The sequence below is a fragment of the Varroa destructor genome, unplaced genomic scaffold (assembly GCF_002443255.2).
Source record: "Varroa destructor unplaced genomic scaffold, Vdes_3.0 BEIS01000006.1, whole genome shotgun sequence".
Taxonomy (NCBI): domain Eukaryota; kingdom Metazoa; phylum Arthropoda; class Arachnida; order Mesostigmata; family Varroidae; genus Varroa; species Varroa destructor.
The window spans coordinates 24381083-24404120 of NW_019211459.1; the positions used below are offsets into that span (position 1 = coordinate 24381083).

Consider the following 23038-nt stretch of genomic DNA (forward strand, 5'->3'; position numbering starts at 1 on the left):
TGGCTAGTAAATATTACCATAGCAAGTATCTATGTGTTGTATGCATGGATGTGTCGTAGTGTGCGAATGAATATGTATTTGGCGTTGATGTTTTTGTTTGTAGAAAGCTCAGGGATGGGGCTCCCACGAAGGAGCATTTTTTCTTTGCTCAGACTTGAATAATAGGCAGGCTAGCACTTATCTACAGGAGATTGGAAAACTTAAATGGATTAAATATGCAGCTGGACGAAGGAAGGTAGGACACTGCGGACCGGGTATGAAATGGAAATTTATTCTTTTCCTGTTCGACATGGAAAACGTTCGGCCGATCCTGGCTCAGCAGACGTTTCATATGAACTGAGCGTCGTATACAGTTTTGCACGAGCACCGTAAATCAACAACAGCGCCTCGCTACTGTGATACGGAACCGAGTAGCTCGATTAGCAGAAATTATGTGTTACAATATAAATGGGCAGCGACATATTACCGTTGACAACTATTGATTTGCCCCTAAAAAGACCGTCGGTGTCAAAGAGCGTTGGACCACTCTCGAGATGGATGCAGAGGTGTAAATGAAGCATTTTTAGCGACGCTCACTCAAATGTATCCAGTTACTGTCCTGACACACAAGTTTTAAAGTGAGTGGAACTGTTACGCTTCGCTGTAATGTAATAGTAACAACACGTTTTGGATACCCTGCGGGCGTATTCGCAATTACTGTTTTGTGAACGACCCATTTAGTGGGTCGTATCTTTTCGCCCAATTAATTCCTGTGAGCATAAATATCATGCTTGCGTTTCATTAAGTTTACTATTGCCATCTCTATAATTCTACGCTCGACAGATCGAGCTCTTTTTTTGGCGCTAATGACTTGCGTATTACATCGTACTTCGATTTACATTTAACAAAAAGAAAATAGAAGTCTATTAGTAAATAGAAGGTAACCCGGGAATATATTTACTGCATCTGTGACGCGATGCGTAATAACTAGAGCCGCGGGGATCACTCTAGACAGACACTGCTTTACAAAGAGCGCATCCTAGGCTCTTATAATCAATAATTGATATGAGAAAAAAAAACAGGAAATAAACTAATAATGTCATATTTAATCCCATGATCTGCTCGTTCGCGCCTGCTATACGTATCGTTGTATAGTAACAAGAGCTCCAGTAGAGGATTGAGCAATTGAAAACAGTCTTTTCACACTGACCGAACATTTGTCCAGAGGTGGGATTATCATTTATATAACAAGAACTTTACAGTTCATTTAAAGCAACAACTGCTCGCTTCACGTTCTAATTTCTACACGTAGGGCTCAGCTGTGAATTATCTAATAACTCACTGTAGATCGTCACATATATAAATATATATATGATTCGATTACCTGCTGTAATTACTCGGTAAACAGGATAACTTGACAGGATGATACCTATTTATTACTACGTTGGTGGAGCAACCAGTTATACGACTTAACCACCCGACCCAGATAAGGACAAATCTTTCTTGAAGTCAACAATCTGTTGCATATATCATCTTTTCATATCGGTATAACAAAGTTACATAGTTTTCCCGGAATAACATAATGGAAGCTGATACGCAGGCAAATCCGTTTATGATCATTTGTCACGACTATGAAAATGACTGAGGAAATGGGAAACGTCTTTATTTTTGAATTTTAACAACTGAATTGTAGGATTTAAGGTACACGCGCATGAAGTGCTCGGTACTATTATGGTCATATGAGTGACGTGCAGTACAAGTCCCATCTAATAAATCAAAATTTTCCATATATTGATAGAGTCACCAGGTATCGCTTGACCTACTCTACTAATTATCGGCTCCAGGATCGAAATATGGCCCCGTCATCTTGTCAGACATTATCAGACGTCATTACGGCTGTATTAAGCACTTCCACCAATATTAATCATGCCTAAAGGAAGTGATCAGCCTGCGTCCATTCGTATCCGGGTTCACTACCAACCGGAACAACAGTTTACTAGTAAAATTAATATTCAATACCAGTACCATAGCGATACGGTTTGTAAAAACAAGGGTAATATAGAGATGCGGATTGTTGCCTATAACCATATGTCTAATTGAGGTGACACAGAATCCATTTTCACTAATTGTTTTGTATCTATCACCTTACACATTTCTATTTGTAATGATGATCAACTTCCAAGAAGCTGAAAGGACCGAATGAATCGCAGCTGGATTCGAGGCCAGCTGTTATAAATTTTTTATTGTAACATTTGCTTACATTGTCAGCGAGTGTACAGCCGAATGTATCAAGGACGTTCGTTCTTAGTAGTTTTCACTAAACTATTCCAACGAATGAGTAATTACCCTTAGAGTTAAACTCTCCCCGACAGCCCTGAACAGTCTCACCTCACAGGGAAACCTCTTGCATACATCCGAAGGTCTCGGATCATGGGATCGTAGTTTTCGTTACAGATCTTTTAGCCAACGAATACGTTCCGACGACCACTAAGCAGGCAAATATCGAGTTCGTAAAGAGATGTCGTGGCTACCGTTAAACGCGCTGAACCATCAGCGCCGCAGAGGACATCGCTCTCGTTGGCACAACGAGCCGATATTACCCATGGAAACCATCGAGTCCTTCTTTTTTTCTTCGAGTTTTTATTGCATCATATATATATATATATATATATATATATATATATATATATATATATAGAGAGAGAGAGAGAGAGAGAGACGTCAATTTATTTTAAGGAAAACAGGTGTCATTCAAAAATTGTCACCCGATTCAGGGACAGACAGATCGTTGTTACTGACCAACTGCTATCTGTATTAGCAGCGACGCTTGTTGAGACTTCCACCTACCTGACACCGTTTCGTCCAGCTGTTATCACCTACGTATGATTGACGATCGGCAGTGTATCTGTGTATAGCAGTGTACATACAGATACAGTGATGTAGTATCGATGAGCTGTTCTGATTTGCAGGCTCGTCCTTTGTTCGTTTATATTTACGACCATAGCAATTTGCGTTTCGAAACCTTTGCTTAGCTAAAAATTCGATTCGACGAGCATTAAAACCAAAATGTAAGCACAGAGAACGTGAAATGAAAAATTAAAACGAGTCTGTTGCGTAATAGAAGTATTTAACGGGGTCCAATCCAGATGCTATGCCACTGTACAACGCTCAAAAATATACTTGAATTTTACGCGTTTGCCATATGATAATCGAAGCTGTCTAGCTTCGATACATATCGAAGCAATCTAGAAATGATCATCACGACTTGCACAATAGTACATATGTATCTGTGTTAGGATATCGAATCAAGAACAGAATCCGTACACTTTTCATCGCTTTGGTGTTAATGGCTAGGGATTGAGGTCGCGAACGACGCGCGTTGAATACAAGTCGACTCAGCTATGACCATAAACTGGTTAATCAAAGCAAAAACTCCCTAATTTAAAAATTCTCTAGGCCTCAAGAAAAATGGTCCAATTTACGCTTTGATTGTTACCCTATAGAGCGAGTCGTTACGACACATTCACCACAAAGTCGCTGTCGCCTTTCGCCCATTGCCGGTCCCGAAAATACTTAAAATGACAAAAATGTCATTTGTGTATTGTTACAGCTTCTGGATTGATAATAACAATAGGTCATGCGCCTTTATATGCCGTAACTCGTCGTGTACATAACTATAACAATCGTCACTCGTTGTCCGCGTGATCTGGCCACTAATTTTTATTGAATTGTGGCGCTGTTGTATATTCCAACGTAAACTATGGCTAAGGTTTTCTGTCGTTAAAGCGGCCGTTCTTGGGGCGCTGCTGTATATTCCAACGTAAACTATGGCTAAGGTTTTCTGTCGTTAAAGCGGCCGTTCTTGTGGCGCTGCTGTATATTCCAACGTAAACTATGGCTAAGGTTTTCTGTCGTTAAAGCGGCCGTTCTTGTGGCGCTGCTGTATATTCCAATGTAAACTATGGCTAAGGTTTTCTGTCGTTAAAGCAGCCGTTCTTGTGGCTGCTGTTGTTATCGTAAACGGGGCTCGTGACGGCGATTACGACGCGGAGATATGTCTTGATAGTATCAATTGAAAATGCCGTTTTATATCGACTTTTGTTGTAGATCCTCTATGATAGACGATATTATAATTATTGACATTGAAAATATCTGTTTGTTTTTCATGATTATTGAAATTGTTTTTTGGCCTTTTTGCCAGATGGCACAGTAATATATAACGTGCAATATATGTTTATCCAGTTAGAAAATAATCTGCTTTGTAATTCCACAAGGTTCAAGAGACGAAGAGCTGCAGGTTAGACAGTTGGTTGCCTGGTAGATTCATATTGCTGGGCTGGCAAACTAGATTACATAGACACGAACACGTAATTACCGTTTTCTTCATACAGTTATCATTACTTTATTAACAGTTACGCAATAATCACGATACATTTGCTGATGAACTTCTGTTAGCGTAACAGCCATGCGTATTTTCATCTGTTTGATTATGTTATGATTCCAGGGGCGGGGTACTATTTGCGACAGCGTTCCTGCACGTCATACCTGAAGTTCGTGTCGGATTTGTTGCCTATGATTTCGAAATTCCTATCACTGAACTCGTCGTTTGCCTCGGTTTTCTGGCGGTCTATTTTGTCGAAGAGGTTTGTATCAAATTTTGACAACTGTTATATATAAATGTACATGCAGCTAGAATATAACGAGACGTCTGCTTAGAACAGCTTTTACCTTGTGTATGAGCTCTCTATCTCTGCCTTAATAAATCTGCGAATTATATTTATTATCCGTATTCTAACTGTAGCAGTTGGAGAACATGCATGTTATACCTTTTAGCACGTGTCGTGAGTTATCAACCATAGATAGGACAAATGTTGTATGATGTAGATAATTCGTGACTGGCGTCTGTATGGTATAAGAATTACCTATAGAAATACACATGTAATAAAAACAGACAGCTTAGACTTCTGGAATACGCCGTGTAGACAGAAGCGTATCCATATAAATTAACTACAGGTACATGTATATAGATTTTGAACACCTATTTAGTACAGATAGACGTGCGAACTTTGAATTTGTTATGACATTCGGTGTCTGTTGACAAGTTAAAGTTAGTCGGTGCCCCTGTGCCTCAAACTGAAGTAATCGTAGTGTGAGAATGTTGTTATGTTCTGTATGTATTCGTAATAAATTAAAGAACTTAACTACTGTTCACAGAACACGAACCGTGAAAGCGCGATCTGCCGATCGAAATTTTCAGACGACGAATGGAACTTGCTATTGTTACAGCAGTAGATGAAAGTTAGTCTATGGTCTTGACTCAGTTCGAGCTGAACGCCCCAAGCTGAGCTGTGTGCCGTTACGCCTGCCGTAGCGAGTACTCTAGCATAGTTGGACTACCTAATCTGAACGTATCATACTGCTTCAAGGAACTGACTCAATAAAGGACATTAAATATTGTCGCATTTTCAGAATGCAAGTATGGGATTATATTGTTGAACGAGTAGGATTTCTGCGAACCAAAAATGATTGATTATATTTAGTGTATCTTCTCGGCGTCAGCTTTACTCAGATTTACCTGGACGGAACTAGCATCCTGAAGACGTAACGAATCGTTTGCTGCGGATACAACATCGTTCCGCAAGGGCTTTGATCGATATAAATTATCGGGAAGATCTTACCACTCGTGAATAATAGCAATAGAAAAATATGATGGAATTTCTCAGTGTCAATGATACTCGTGCTTTCGTATTTCAGTTTTGGCCAGACGCCATCATTTTCATTTCTGAGTCATATGGCACTCTGATTAGTCATATCGACTATTGTAGGAAAATAAGCGGTTTTATTGGGTGTTATCTCTTTGCCATGGGGCTATAGCCGTTGGCTGCTAACCTAAGCAATGCGGCGTATCACAGTACAAGCCAAAGTGCTACGTCGTTGTAGGGCATTGGTCGTTCAGTCAGTTTTAGCCATTTTCGAGGCTCGTGTTTATCGTGTGTTTGTTATGCCTTCGGCTCTGCGATTACAGGTTCTTCAGGCGTGCATAGGACATTCAAGCCACGCCAACGAAGATCATGGTCATAGTCATTCTCCGCAAGTCATTCAATGCGCTACGTAAGTTCTGTTTTTGATTTAACTCGGTCATCGTTAGATACCCGTACAGCTCATTAGTCCTGTTACCTTTCCCTTAAATAACAATATAGTATCAAATAGGGTCTTACAAGGAAATGTGTCTTTTGGCGCATTGAACTTGCATATCTCTCAGATTTGTTTCAGTTGTCGGTACGAAGTTTAAAGCTATGTCTGTGGTACGTTGCGGATTAATTTGTTTTGACTACGGTGCTATGGTTACTGTATGGAACCCACTCTGTATTTATGCATTTGATATACGCGCACATGTCAATGTTTACGAAGTACACATTAGTGTTACTGAAAATCGTTAGCCCTTCGTGTACCAGAAGCAGTGCTCGATGGCTCTATCACGGATATGTGGTATGGTACAGGAAAACGAATCCAGGCAATTACAGCAAGGCCAAGACGGGTGCTAACTTATATGGCGTTCGTCTGCTGTTACATGGCAAACGGTACCAAACAAACCGTCACATCTATACATGATAATTCAAATATATAACGGCCATCACTTGTCGAGAAAGCAACAATCGCTGATAAATGCAACCTCCGCCTCTGACCATCTGATCGCGGATCAGACAACGCGGACCCATTTCGTACACTTGTGTATTATGGATACTGAAAATTTTACGGCAGTGATCTGACAGCAATCAACAAGTATGGTGGCTGACGGCTATCCGCGTGGCGCTCGGCCACAGAACCGTACGCTAATATGCGTCGAGGTATTATTGGCACGTTTTGTTTTTAGTTTCTAATGTACCAATGCCACCGCGCCGCACTGACCTCGATGCTTACGATGAACCGCGGCTGTTCGTATGACCTTTGCTATCGTGGTAATACCGCCGGCAGTATAGGTCTAGCTGAGTGTTGAACTAGACACCAAAATGAGTCAGTCTATATGGCAAAGTGTTTCACTTAGTTTTCTTTCGAGATTTTTCTGGCACGCAATGAAACGAATTAACTGATACGACGGTAGCATCGGCAGAGTCTGCTGTTCAAAAAAAAAAAACACCAAGAATAGCCTTTTTGAGCGCCGCCGCTCCAATAGAATTGCGAGCGTTATAATTTGCTTGAGCACCGAACTCGACAAAGAAGGTGCCTTTTACGTAAGTATGGATAGCAACACTTGTTATGGCTGGGTAGGCAGACGAGCAATGGAATGACGGCCATTAAACGAACATGTTTAGGGTACAGGTACTAATGGTAGAGTGCTTTCATTCAAGCTGTTTAGGAAGTCCGGATCTTGTCTATCCCGGTTGCAAGGATCGGTATCATGCTTATTCCGTCCGTGCGAGGGAGATTTCAATATATCAGAAGCACGTCCTTATGCCGCGATCTTTAGCGTATAACATGAGCCAAAAGCCGCGTAAAAAAGTTAATGTTATTACATCTGCGGTTCTGCACAATCTCTCCTTGTAATAAATCGAGATAGTTATTATACCCCTGTACAACGAACATATGCTTACTGATTCTATTTACCTACACACACCGTCGGCAAAAGTACAGGGTACAGTTCTTAGTTAATTGTGACTTACTGTTTACAGCGCCTCAACAGCATCATAGTCAGCGACTGTTTTGTTGTGACGTATTTCGCAACCTGCCACGGAGATAGCCGCAAGACTACGAGTACAATCCAATTCGTCTTGCTATGCAGTGTGCAGTCCTTCTATTTATTCTGCTTATCCAGTCACATGATCTCTTTGAGACGCGCGCAAATCATAGCCTACAGATCGGATAGAACGGAAAAAATTCGCCACGATCTCCGATCGAAAGCTTTTGTACCTCTAAGAAATACTGCAGCTCGCACACCTGTGCAGCCGGCTGTGCAATAATCGGAGAAGAGTTCAGAGGTAAATTTGGATTCTAGTCTTTTTCTATCTTCGAATATCAGGGAGTTACCGATACGGCCGACAACGTGAAGTTAATTGAATTTTGGACGTTGTCATTATTACTTATCGCGTTACTAGAAGTCGAACCAAAGTATTATGTTGTCTGATTATGCTGCTAACTCATAAGTAACACTGTAACCGCATAAAGCTGCGTTACATAGGTGGTTAGCAGATGACGTTACAAAAACGTTTCTGTACCAGTTTGATGTGCATAGGCATGTGGATGGCCGCATTGATTCATAGTTTGCCTGCAGAAGTTCCTTTGCACAGTCCTGCATGACGGCCAGTGATTACTAAGTAGTTACGATCCTCTAATGACCTTCGTACCATTGAGATCATTGAATACGACGACACTTGAAGTAGTAAGGTACTTCGGCAAGCTTGGTATTGCTGCGTGTGTTCTCATCATCGGTCAGCTTCATCGGGCCCATTTGTACACGGTTGGCAATACGAATATATATCATTCAAAGGCCAATGGGTTTCACCCATAACGAGAATACTTCAACAGTACACTAAGAAATTATTTCAAAGACGTCATGTCGAAATGATCACATGTACGTCATAGATAAAAGAGAATATCTGCACAAGGGAAAGTTCAGTCCATCTAATGATAGAAGAACGAGCAAACACTGACTATCTACCGTCGCCATTCGACTCAAGTAAAACAATTATATAATAAGAGCAGGTGAATAGAGCCTTTGTCGCTATGAGTTTCCTTGCCACGTTAACTATTAAAGCTGAAAACGTATATAGTCATCTCTTTTGCTATGAGGTTTTGACAATTGTTCGCAACAAAGCCCGTCTCTGCCGGCCTTGCCTGTTCTTCAGAACTGCGTAAACTATAGGGTCGTGGCTTCCTTGCCAGCCAGGATTCGCATTCACCTTCCATCCAGCTCATTCATAGCATTATCTAGTTATTATTATGAGCATAAATATACATGCAAATCGTATATGCATCTGTATTGTTGTGCCTCTACCACAATGAGCCAATTCAGCATTCAGCGCATGGTCTTCTATTCTGAGCCGGTTCTGAACGACCAGGCGAAAGTAGAAGATAGTAAAATATTCAGTAAGTACCTAGTAGGAATAACGTAGCCCTATTTACGGTTGCAGCCATTACGTTGCGAATGCTTCGCCAGATGCAATTATGGTTGGTCCACTTTTGTCCTCGTCACCATCATCATGAGGTTCACTCTCACGCTCGAGATTCTGTTTTCATCCGCGTCAAGCTGCCGCGCTGAAAACGTGATGTCGCGGGCACAGTTATACAAAATCGTTTACGCCTCACAGATGCACGTAAAGTGAGACACGCGCAGACAGATCGACGGACGGAGCGCCGCACGCATAACAGTGTTTCCCAATCGCGCCGTAACGTGCCATAGGAATTCCCATTAAACAGAACCCTTCAACATCGACAAAGCTACCAAATAAGCGAACGGCTACAATAATCAGCCATCGATGTTCTGACGTTCGACGCAACTCTTCCGTGAAAAAACTTCGCATTGCGTATTATTACGGACCACGATAAGTTTGCTGCCTTGCTTCGTAGTGCGCTGTCGAACCAGCATAGCTTAGGTCAGCTAAAGCTGTTGCTATTTGTAATATTTTGGTATGATCAGTCGTAGCATTAGACTTGGTTTCTCTGCTGTCGTCATAGCTCGTAGATGTTTGTCGCCGGTGCCCTTTGGTGTCTCGTTGCTGAACTAAAAAACGTGACATGGTCACGCTAGTAACCGCATCAGCCGCCACGCTAAAGCACAGTGAAGTGGAAGATGTCTTTGTTTGGCTTCTGATGTAAAAAGATCGTTGTCTGTAATAATGGCGCGCCGTTGCTTTCTGCCGTCACGGAAACTGCTTCAGCTGAGCTGATGATGAAGTCACAGCAGCGGTGGCGCCTGCCACGATCACCTGCACTCTTCTGTCGCGTAAAGTTATGCTGAAACTTCGAGGCCAACGCTGGAAGCAGCAACACTACGTGTCATGGTGTTGGCGTCGGTAGGATGATTGACATAGGGGAAACGATTGAGGATACCTTTTTTGCTGCAGCGTCTCTCTGTAACTGATGTTTAAGATGATGGTAATAATAATCATGTCGACAACGACTGACAGCGTGCCTACTCTGGTCACGGCGCTCTGCGTTCGATCGGTCGGCCTGATTGTACGTCAGCATGAGATCTGAAACGGACTCGGTCCGGGATGGAAAACGGGTCGAGTAGGCCACGCATTGTTCCAGGACGTGAAACCTGCGAAGACTTCGCCTGGTTATTCTATGCGTAATCAAGGTCTTGAGTGTTACTTTAGGTTTTTAATTAGCTTTAGGTTAGGTTTATAAATCGTGCAATTATTGGATTTTCTTAGGTAAGGATAATAAATGCGCGGGAAAAGCAAGGCTTTTATGCCCGAGCCTATATGTTCGGACTCAGGATGTTGCTTCAATATTGCCGGAGAGGAAAAGTAAATTTCTTTTTCCTAGTGTTATATTTGTATCTTACATAAGTATTAAGTTAAATTAGAGGCGCCTACTACATAGGTATCTACCTTAGCCCGTTCTGCATACACTTTGGATAGAGTTATCTGCTTGCAGCAACGATCACTCACAAGTTTCTAATTTTTCTCAGTCGTGAGCTCCGAAGCCATTCATTCTCAAATGTGGAGTAGATCAAAAAAGCCTACAAAACCTCGCTGGTACCAATGATGCACGGAATGAATTGTTTGCCCTCACACCATCTGATCAGTCGAGTAAAGCTGTTTGGTGTTATTATGCTTCATCTGTTTAAGGTGATATAAGCTGGGTTAAATAATTGAAACGACCAAGCACACGTATATATTTTGTGAAGCTTGTGTCTGTTGTTGTTTCGTCAACCATGCATTTGCGGTTTGTGCTTTTTGTTGGCCGCCGCCGACGACGACGTTCATATCAGTAATAACTGTGGCAGAAAGAGGAGTCAGCGACTATTGGGTTTAAACAGACGAGCCTTTTATTCGCGCTATGTGCCGAAACTCACTAGGGTAACTGCGCCTTTTGGTGCGAGTGCATCACCATACCCGAGGCTGTGACCGGTTCAAAATTAGTCTTATGGCTGATAGTAGTCTTGCCTTTACTACTTCTATAAAAAAAAAAAAAATAAGCCTGCTCCATGCATAAGTACGGCCTCGTTGTAGATTCTTTCGTGCGTCGTAGTTACCGATTCACAGTTATTTTCCTGTTTCTTCCGTAACATTTATCTTGTAACGTGGTGCGCTCGTTGACTTGGGGAGAAGGAAAGTTCGCCCATACAGGTTGTTACTAAGGTATCTAGGAGTTTTTGCATCGCCTTGCATATGGATAGACAGACTCTCGTCGTATCGAACAAATTAGTAACGGGTATGAGAAGTCTTTTATTCGTCTTAAACGATTCTAACTCGGTAAGTAATTAAGTATTGACCTTGCGCTAACTGTTTAATTGAGTAGTGCACTTAGTTCCGGCGTCCTTTTGTAAACGAGGAACGCGTTGGAAATTGATTATGGGGCATCGTTTTTACATTCACGCAGTCACCCCTTGTTTCAACGTCGACCTTAGCCACTAACGAGTAATAAATTAGTAAATTCTGCTCTAGATTTCATTATAAACCACAGTATAATTCCTACATAATAATTAAAAGCTAATAGAATTGGAGCTCACATGAATTCGAATAGAGCTTATTTTTCCAATTTTCCAAAGCTTGAGCTTCGAGGAATGCCCAGCGAACTCGACGTGTACTAACGTGCGTAAAATTCTAGCCAATCGAACCCGAATGAAAGCAGCGTCCTGCAAAATTCTAAATTAAAGTAAACTAATGCCAAATTCAACATTTGCAGCTACTTTTTCTTACCCTGTGTATTGGTGCTCCAAATGTCTTGCCATGTAAAACAGTACAGACTAACTGGGTCTAAATAAGCACACTTAACGCTGAAAACCTTATGGGCAACAACAAAAATTATCCAGAACAGACAACAAGGTTCGGTGCTCATCCTGCCTCTCTTGAGTTGGCTTTTGACTGAGGAGGCACACATCATATAGGCATCAGCTGCTGTCAGAATGAGAAGACGGGGGCGGAAGGTTCAATTAATGGAAAAAATCGCGGACAACAAGCCTGAAGACAAGTGGCTGGTACCAATGCCGTTACAAGTCTACAACTACTTGCGGCGTGAAAATTGTTCGGTGGCAATAACACATTGTTTTCGAATAAACAGCTTGCCAATGTAATAAAATGGTCGTAATCATAAACGCAAGAACAGGTAGTACGGTGGACTTTGTTGTGTGTTGATTATTATATTAAGCGGGATATATTCGTTCATGTTGGTTAAGTCTGATTAAGAAAGGCGAGGTTTTTGATTGCACAAACGTGCCGTCTGATTGAATTGATAACTCTGAGACAATTATGTGCAGGTAATATATATTTCTTACGTTCACAAAATCTTTACCGTAACGCAAACAAGCATGCTTTTGTCTCGATTGTTTATACGCGCCTTTTACTGATGTGCAACTTAGTGTGCGTGAACACGACTTTCGGTCCGACATCGGTTTCCGATGTGTATTTCATGACTTCTGCTGTTTTGTCGTAAGCTGACAATGTCACTGCCGAAAAAGTTGACCTATGCTGATATGGTTGTCTTCCTCCTTTTGTGTTGACCTGATTATGCTCGACCCTTACTTTTTGGTTAGCCCCATTCTTCTGGTCAGCACCTGGTGGAGAAGTTATTTCTGCCTGTAAATTTACGTCAAAACATAGATTGTTTCCTTTTAAAATTAATTTTCCCCTCTTTCTTGCTATTCTATCGGGTATCGAGCTGTTGCTTTTCGTGCTTATCTGTCAGAATTCGCGGCCATCGTGGCTGTCCTCTGTGCTACAGAGTACCAGTAAAAACTCACAGGCCTTTTCCGTCGGCTTTTTAGGGATCGCACACCCGAGCGAATCCACACTGCCGCCCATGTCTGCTTAAGACATATCTGTCTCAGCTAAGCAGTCCGAAACATTGTCTGAAAGAGTATCCAGGTACATTGCGTTCAGCGACCACTTTTGTAGCAGCCACTAACTATTTCAGGCGAAAAGCGAATGAACCAAGCAACGAAAAGGGGACGGTAGATCAGGGATGGCTCGGTGTCCGTATACTTCATTTTCTGATGATTGTGAGTCCTTTTATGTTTTTGTTTTTTCATCTTCTGGGACTTTTCCATAGTTATAGACAGTGCAAAACCCATTGCGGCGGTTACACCAAGCAAGTAACAAATTCTAAGTATGGGGAAACGCGGAAAAGTGCTAGGTAGTGGTACAGGGTCACGTAGAAGACAAAGCGCCATTTGGCGCTCGTACACATGAAATCGACGAAAACGAGTTTTTGTATGTACGGGACCAGGGAGGCAAAATACAGTAAATTCACACAACGTACAACACACGTAGATACGCACCCTGTTCGAGATAGAGACTGAAAAACAAATCACAATTGATACACATACGCATTTCGTTCACTATTGAGCTGTCCTAATGTAATTCGGTACCTGATCTCTGTATGGTACATAGATTTTTATCACACTTAATAACATTTATTGTTGCATGATCAAACACGCCAAATTCGATAGCGTATCTCCACTACTGATAAAAAAAAAAAAAAAAAACTAGGGGGGATTTGAGTTTTTGATCGCCTCAAAAATTACACAGAGAGCCTGACGCGCCTGATTTGATTAGTAAGTGTCGATCGAATAACGAAACTGACCAAAAGAGAATCGCTTAAGGGCTGCGAAAGGAACGAAATTTACAGCAAGTAACACACGCATGTACGATAAAGCCTAGGCTAAATGAAAGGACCTATCTATGTTTGTACAACGCACACCGGTCAATAAAGTGAGTAAATTGAAAACTAAAGAGATCAAGCTACAAGCACCGAACAGTAAAAAGTATTAGCTGAAGTACCATTCGTATTATATCGAAAGTATCTATCTATCTATATATAGAAAACACTCAATTGAAACATCTGCATAATAATGTTTTTTTTTTTAATTTTTTTTTCGTGCGTGACGTACGTTGAATCAACTGTAGTTGGAACTGTCAACGGAAATTTCTCCGAATTATGACCGCACACAACGCTGGCCCTCAATTGTCCTAGGCGGACTCGTGCCTGGAAATTATCCTAATTTTTTTTTTAAGTTTTGCTGCATTTTGAGGAAATTTGGATAAGTGACAGACAATGACAGACTTGCTCATATGGTTTTGAAAATTACTCGAGGTGGTTCGATCGGCTTCCATCTGTTTTCTAGATCGATCGTGGCCGACTCAAGGGCGGTACTTGATACGTTCTAAATCTGTTAAAAGATGTCGTCTCGTGTGGCGAGAGCCATCTTGTTATAATAGTCAGAAATGACAGAGTACAATGATCGGTATAGTAGTGGTAACAATGTCATTGCACTTTCGAAGTCCAGTAAATAATATTGCAAGTGATTATCTATTTTTTGTTGATTGAAGTTATTAAATAATTGTGATTTATTTTTGGGTAAGTGCCGTTTTTACAGACGTATTTCAATTCGTGTTGAATTACGTGAAAATTCAGCGCTAATTCAACGCTAAATATTTGAGCGTTGTTTTACTTTCAATAGGTACACTCTGTTACTTGGATCTTTCTGATCTTCTTGTTCCTGTCTTCTCTAGATTTGGTAGGTGCTTTTATAATTGGTTACTTTTTTTTTCTTTGCTACGGCACCCTTGACAATACATCAGATACTTGCTACTGTCGCAAGTAATAGCTCTGATTTAGCAGGGAATCTATAAAGGATCGATTAGAAATCGATCTTTAAACGAGTTTACAGATCTTATATAGCCATAGATCGGAACCAAGCTAAGATGTCAATACTGAGACAGGCCAGCTTGATAGAAACTCAAATATGTTTCAAACCTTTTTAATACTCGGCGTTTTCATCGGTTCAGGAACGCGGACGGAGTCTCCTCGGGCAATACTGCGAACTCTGAACCTTCGGCGTACCAGCACTTTTCAACCTTTGATCAGATGGAACGAACCATGTCCAGTAATTCCACGCAGGGGGGCAATGGTGGAAATCGCGCAATGCATGTGCAGCCCTCCCGCGAGCACAACGGAGGGCATACTCACGGCAATCATAATCATGCGGTGCCAAACAAGGTCCCGGCACTAACCTTCGGCGGGGTTCTCATTGTGGTCGCACTGTCGTTTCATTCCGTGTTTGAGGTATATGTTGACGGGCGGAAACAGATCGATTTCAATTCGACTTTGTGTTTGAGATCATTGTTAGGCATACTGGCTTAATTGAAGGGTCTGCTTTCAATCGACGAAACTTGGTATAGACCAAATCATATAATTTGAGTAGGTAATTTAATAAATCATATTCTTGATGCTTTTGTTTTATGAATAAATGAAAAAATAGCGTAAAAAAGTTAATGAAATATCAAAACTGCGTTAAGAGCTTTATAGCAGTTTAGTCAGCCTAAATATACTATATTAACTCGTATGCGATCTTATACTTCTAGGGTCTCTCGTTAGGTCTCCAGTCTTCGGCATCGAAAACATGGATCATGCTACTCGCGATCGCGTTGCACAAACTGGTCATCTCCTTCGTGCTGGGCTTTGAGCTGTGCACATCTGGGGTTAAAAAGGTCAACAGGCCCGCATAATTTTGTTAATAATCCATGCTGCTAAATCGGCACTTCAGGCATACGGCATATGCAACTAGAGACAGTTAACATAGTATTTGTCGTTTATCAATAGGAATGACGGTACTATTGTACCAGTAACTATTACTTTTTCTACTGCTAATAATGATAAAGAACTGCCTTTTTTAATAAACGCACCATAAAAAGCTAAAGCATACGATTTTTCTTGTGTCTGAGTGTGTTTTTTGTTTCCGGCGAAACGGTTTTTTTCAACGAATGTAAACGCAATGGCGAAATTGGCGATTCTACTGATTGGATGTTCTGCAGACTGCTGTGTTAGTCTACGTAGTGATTTTCAGCGTGATGTCGCCACTCGGGGCATTCGTCGGAATTATGACACAACGTCATTTCGAAGAGACTTTAGTCGTTACCGTGTTGAACGGAATTGCAGCCGGCACTCTGCTCTACGTTACATTTTTCGAAGTGAGAGAACAGCTTTGGATATATTCTCACTATAAGAAACCTGAATATATGTAAATATTTTCTCGAAAATAGGCCGAGTTTCCTAGAGCTATCCGGCTGCAGTTGCCATTCGTTAGCTAGATTTTACCTCAACAAAATTTAATCTGGCTATATATATATATATATATTAAAGCAGTATTAAAACGAGTATAGCTTCGAAGTAAACAGTCTACCAGAAAAGGCAGAATCAATTTCTTAGTTTTGTGTAGAAGTGCCTCATACGGTAGTGAATTCCGCTGAAGAGGACATTTTTGTTTTGTTCGGCCTCTCCTTATTTCGATGACCGTTGAGCTGTTCGTGTTGTTTATTCATGTTGCTGCCACAGGTACTACAAAAGCAGAAGAACCTTTCGTTGCACGGGATGTTCCAGTTGACAGCGGTCATCCTCGGATTTGGACTGATGCTAGCGCTCGAGCTGATGCTCCCCCACTCGCACCAAGCTGAGGGAGACGGAGGACACGGACACGGATCTGGCCATAGGGATGACTTCCACAGACGACTGCAAGAACCAGTTAATCAGTGATGTCGCCGAGTGGACAACAGCTTCATCAGTATGTGATGTTATATAAGCAGCAAAAGCAAATATCGGCAGACGGCGCGTCTGTCTGTGCATCAGCTTTTACCAGTCGCGGCGGTGGCGATGGTGACAATTACGGCAGCGATAACAACAGTCATATCATTATGAACCTGTTTCGCTATGGTGCTTCCTTCCAGTCGACGTTAGACACATGGTAAATGTCTGAGCCAGATCCTGCAATCGCGATGACCTATCATACTACGATATCTACCATAGAAACTATACTCTACGATACACACCTGCATACAGAGAAGTCACTACGACAAAACTCGAACTATTTAACAGAGCTAGCGATGTTTTAGTGGTTATGTCTCTCGCTAAATCGATTATTATTGAGAGCCAGTCAAGGCAACAACTGCAATTAACAGCAATAGCGGCTGTATGCTAAGAGCTACTGTAATCTGTCAAACTGTAGATTGCAATAGAAATTTGTGAATGCTAGCAGAACGATGGGAGTGCTCTAGAACAAACGGAACATAGAAAACTAACCAGTTCTGTATCGAAAAAAACAAAAAAAAAAAAAAAAATAACGTTTACAAACGACAAAATTCAACACGAAAAGGTTCATACCACCCTTTGTAATTGTTCATAATCGAACAACACGTGTTTATGTTCTTTCGCTTGATTGGCATGCCTTGCGTTTGTTCCTATATCTTCCTCAATTCAAATTTCGCGCATGACTCCATCGGCGTGCGCGCACCCTGGCGTCAAGTAACGAGGGCGGTGTTACTGTACAATATGTAGAATACGCTGAGAATGCGATCGTGCTTACATAGCCATGGGATAAGAGAGAAACACGAGGCGAAAGATAAATAAATAAATAAATAACGATAAAATGAAACAGCCAAAGATAGATATACACAAATATTTTGATACGATAAAGAAAAACAATGAGTAAATTGTGTAAAAATAAAAATCACTACAAGCGAAAGGAAGAAAAAAAGAGTATAGAAAAAAAATTATGAACGAGTTTCTAGCTAACGACTACGAGAGCCTTCTAAAACTCTCAAAAGGTTCGATTATTATTATTACTATTATGAATAATCGAAATATACATTTGCGTCAGTCCACTGCGGTGCAAGTTGTAGAATGGCAAAAGATGATTCTTTCGTATCTTATTCGGCGCGCGCACAGTTTACCTGGGCAAAAATTACCGACTTCAACGGGTCCCTGTTGGCCAGTAGCTGATCCTGGACGATACCGCGGTTCACTACACTACCATGTACAGTACTGATTCAGTAGTATATGTTTGAGCGATACTGGACACGGTTTGTGCAAGACATCCGGTAGCTTAAGGAAGGATGATATAAGCGACGAATTTCACTTACAACCCGACCTAGCGTCTGTTGACAGATGAGGTTGTATTATCAAGCGATCAGCTATAAAGGTAAAGAGCCAATTCCTTTTACAGCTATCAAAGAAAGAGCTGGTTGGAAGATGTAGGAAAGAACGAAGCAAGGGGGGTCGACTGCGATAATGTCTTACTTAAAGTTTTACGTGGAAGATAGCATAGATTTTGCAACAAAGGGATTTTTCCTAGTGGTGTAAAGGGAGGCTGCGCGAAGTTCTTAAAGCTCGAGGGATGCGATACACAGTGATATTGTTGTGTAACCAGGTGCTGTTGGGGTGGCACCAATAAGGCACGATGAATGACGCTTCTGACGAACTTGTTAAGCCCCTCTGCACACGTATTGTCCACGGGTCATTGTGACAACTTAGCTAACGGTTGCTACAGTTGACACAGACCGACAGAGAAACAGAAACGAGTGCTTCGCCCACCAGTTACTTAATCGTCACCTTTCCATAACGATGCTCAACCAATCGAATCAAGAAGAATCGCGGAACGGTGACACTGAAAAGCGCCAGATGCAGATGGATGAACAACCGACGCTGTCCCAGTTCGCGCTCTCCCGCGCTTTTCAGTGAGCTCGCAATGCGTGGGCGTCTATCCGACGACAACAAACAAGCAACTGCACGAGAGAAGCTGCTCGTGAAAGGCAGCCTATTTGACCGACACGCTAGCCCATCGGTGATGACAATTCTGGTGTCGCGAGGCGTTCCGCTGTCAGACTGGCAATGAACAAAACTAGAGCAAACAGAATTTTTGCTCGATGTTGTTGTTTGTTGCAGGCTATTTCTCTTTCTTCCTCGTTTTAGTATAACGGTTGTATTCTGGCAGATAATAATAGCAGCAAAATTTCAATAGGCGGTGGTCAGCCTTAACAAAAACAACTGCGTAGTATTTTTCATTGTATTTCAACTTTGCTTCAAGCGAAAATATAGGGCAACACAGGCAATTACAGAATGGGCAACACGCTCAGGGCATCACCTGTTCGAATAGAATACTCGACCAAATTACTATGAATGTAATTATAGCGATGGATATGATGAACTTTTTCAAACGTGAAGCAGATGCACTAATGCATCTCGAAGGGAAAAGTGAATCTTGGCATGACAACCGGCTCAACATGGCGTGACGTAATATTCTGCTGTCAAGCTATGGGATTGGATTGCCCTTATTACTGTCGATAGTTCAGCTAAATCAGCCCCTATTTCATCACATGCCTACAGACCAACGCCCTAGATTGTTGGTTGAGTCTCTTTTAATTTGGATCATATATTTTTTTTTATTTGATTTTAGATATTCGTCTAGAATGATAGACTGTACAACCCAACTACGACGCTTGATACAGTTATGTCGATTGCAAGAAGCTGCTTAACCCGCAATACTTAACTATAACATTGAACATTTTTAATCTACCGCTATTATACGGAGCAGTTTTACTTTGGCTTTGTCTTTGGATACTATCTGACGCTGGCAATTTTGTTCGTTTCTGGCTAAAGCTTGCATCAATAGCTTTTTGAAATTGGCGAGCGCTGGATTTTTCTAGCGTACACTATGATACCTCTTGTTATCATTACTATACAAATAATGTATGATATGAATAGTCCAGCCTTTTATGCTAGCACGTTACTAATGCACGATGGATAATTATACCGAAAACAGATTTCTTAAGTGAAAATAGAACCAAGCACGAAACCCCCTAGATACTAAATCTCGTGCAGACTCATACCTGCTTTAGCAGCTGCGGATTTCAAAAACGGTATTTACATCACGAGCTAAGAAATTTTCTAAAAACGAACTGGAGATTTGGGAGGGTTGACATTTACATTATGAAACGAGTGACACTGCCGTGAAGAAAATAGAGGATACAGCTTATTAAACTGTTATCTTTGCACTGGGCAGTTGGAAGTCGTAACGTAGTAACAAAGTAGACCTCACCGCAGGACCAAAATTAATTTGCCCAAGCTTTGATTGCGTTGTATGGTGTATCATAATATACACGTATGAAAAAATGTAAAAGCACATCTATGATCCTTTACCTTGTCATTACGCCTATCACTAGATAATCATAGTATTATTATTAATGTCGTATTATAGAAGTGTTAATTTTTTTATCATTACCACCACCATCACTATTGTAATGTTCTCGTAAGTACATTCGAAAAAACGCGCCATTCCTTTTTTACGGAGGAGAGATAGATTTCGTAATGTTGAATTTAAACAATGGCTAAAGTTTGTTAAAATATGTATACGTATATTGAGTACGGTACATTTTCTCAAACTATGTTTTTCACACCTCGGTAATAGTGAGTGGTAGATTAGGTTTTTGTACAACACCAGCTACTTCATACGGACTGAGTCTGGTCAATACAGCCAGAAGGCAAAATGCCGTAATAACTGTGTGTCCATCTGGCCTACACTTTTTTGACTGCTTAAAATTACCGCTCGGTCACGTTAGTTACCCCGTAGTGATGCCAGACATGTGCGGTCGTACGAAACTGACATGATCTTAAACTCCTAAGGAACGAACCGAGTACATAAAGTGACAAGTAAGGCTTAAGAAGATTCCACAAATTGAAATCCTGTGAAGCGTACCGGAATGAAGTTTCCTACAATCACCGAAGCGGCTGGCTCAGATCTGGCGGGTTTCTGTAATGTAAAAACACACGCCCGCATGTCTCTCAACGTCTAAACGTATAATAAAAGTCGAGGTAGTGCTGGGGAGTTTTTGGCAGGAGGGCGTTAAAGACAGAACTGCCACGAAAGAGTGCCGAAGTTCACCTATCAGTTGTAGTTACCGTCATGACTTCGGAGCTCCTGCCCATGTACATACGACACAAAATTGTATATGAATGAATTTCTGTTAGCAATCTGAGTGAACCCAAAAATTGTCGTACGTCTGACAAACCCCGAAGAAAGCGTGCTGTGAATTAAGCACCCGTGAAACGACTCGTCCAACGTGGGCTGAGCTCGCACCGAACACTACTTAGAAGGGAATTGTAAGTGATACTGGCTGACAAAGATTTGAACACGGAGACTAAAACAGGCTGAATGGCGCATCTTATTTTAGGTTTGGAATCGCTATCGAAACGTAGTGAACATTCAGTGAACTGCGCGCCTTTTAAGCGATTAAATAGTTCTGTTTAATACTGCGAGTAAATATAAGGTATTATTTAAATGGTTTTGTAGAACAGACAAGCTGGGTCGCCCGAAGACCACTAGTTTTAAGCGTTAGATAGGTCAAGTCTATTATTATTATTATCCAACACACACACAGAGAGAATTGTTCTCTCAAATATAATATGTACAGACTTAGCTAGAGGAGTACGAAATTATAAAACTTGTATAAGACAAATGAGTATATCTGACGAACAGCTAACTAACTATCGTACATACGAGACAGAGACGAAAAACAGTGGAACAGCCCGGTGGGTTGAAGCTGTTGTTTGGGATCAAGGAACAATATATAATGATAATACTAATATCTGTAATGAAACAAACCCTTTTACACATGCGGAACTAATACAAGCGACCACGCTTAAAAGAATTGAATTTGAAAATTGCACGCCGTGTGTAAAAGCGACCGAAACAGTCCAGTAAAGTGTATTATATAGAATTAACGTGAAAGTGGTGATCTATAATATCTAACAAAGTCTTCCCCATAATATATATATATATTGTAGGGAAGACTTTACATTTATAAATAAAGTGAAGAAATACCAATGGGTAACAGTAAACATTCGTGTGATCTTTCTTTCGAGCTATGACGCTATGTAGAAACACAAACGTAGGTAGCAATAGAAAAGTTTAAAAAAAAAAAAGTCTATACAGAGCGAAAATGAAGCGACTTACTTATTTATAAATATTGTTGTGCAGTAACAATTTCAGCGGCTGAGGAGTGCCGAGCATTTCGATAAGCCATAAGGGGAGAAAAGTCACCAGGGAAATCTCTTGATGATCAAATAAAAACAAGTCTGTGTTATAGAGTTTGCGCCTAAAAAGCTTATAACAGAAAGCAAGAAACCGTGATAATTAAGAAGTTCGCAACGAACTGATATTGTTAGGCGGTCACATTGGGACAAAACGCTCATATATGCAAAGACGAAACGAAGACAGCAACGAGCTGTCTTCGTTTTTTCTCTCGTGAAAATCCAGGTATACGATTATCATCATATAGATAATTGTTCCATAACTTCACTTTAAGTTAATGTTTAAATTCAAAGTAAAAACGCAGTACAATTCACAAGTCGCCAAAACAGGCTCCAATGAAGATTCAAGTGATCCATAGTTCAATGATGCATTAGACATTGTTCGAGATACCTCTTAGTCAGTCAGTCAGCCAGCCAGCCAGCTACGAAAAATGCGGGACGCACTTACGTCGCCGTTCATCTTTGGCGAATTTCATTTGGCGGTGTGGTAAACGACAAAACCTTTCTACACCCGGTGACTTTGATACGCTCTTTGTTAAAGCATCTCGTATTCTACTATTTACCCATATTACGAAATCTGTTCCTGTTTAAGTCGAGCGTACTCGTATTTTATATTAGCTAGCTAGATGAACGTCCTTTTTGTAGTCACGTATAGGCTCAACTTTGCGGCGGCGGCGGCGGCGGCGGCGGCGGCGTCAACGAGGCTCCGCAGCGATACTAGCCAAATACAGTAGAACACATGTTTAACATAAAACATCGGTCATTTTCCGTCTCTCAACAATTTAATTTTGACAATTTATTGAATGATATGCTACATCGATTCATGCGTTGATATGGGCGCATTAACAATACGACTTTTTGGCACCAATGCCCCTGAAACAGTGTCGTCATTCGAGCGATTTCTACGACTCGTACTTCTTGGTTATGTCACATTTAAACTCAGAAATGTTGGCAGCAGGGCACGTTAAACACATAACGAATTGAAATTGGCTCGCTCGTAGGAATTAAATTAGCAGCCGAGCGTTAGACGCCT

At 41.1% G+C, this 23038-nt stretch overlaps 1 protein-coding gene across 2 annotated transcripts in view; it reads left to right on the plus strand.

The window, feature by feature from the left end:
* Window positions 1-21813, plus strand: part of LOC111253513 (zinc transporter ZIP1-like) — a 47826-nt gene extending 26013 nt beyond the window's left edge. For both annotated transcript variants that reach the window (XM_086993839.1, XM_022813001.2), the window contains exons 3-8: window positions 4484-4622; window positions 6005-6090; window positions 14934-15210; window positions 15510-15635; window positions 15960-16115; window positions 16480-21813. In XM_086993839.1, coding sequence (XP_086849965.1) covers window positions 4484-4622; window positions 6005-6090; window positions 14934-15210; window positions 15510-15635; window positions 15960-16115; window positions 16480-16677 — 982 coding nt within the window. In that variant the 3' untranslated portion in view covers window positions 16678-21813. The remainder of the gene's footprint in view (window positions 1-4483; window positions 4623-6004; window positions 6091-14933; window positions 15211-15509; window positions 15636-15959; window positions 16116-16479) is intronic.
* Window positions 21814-23038: the final 1225 nt, after the last annotated feature.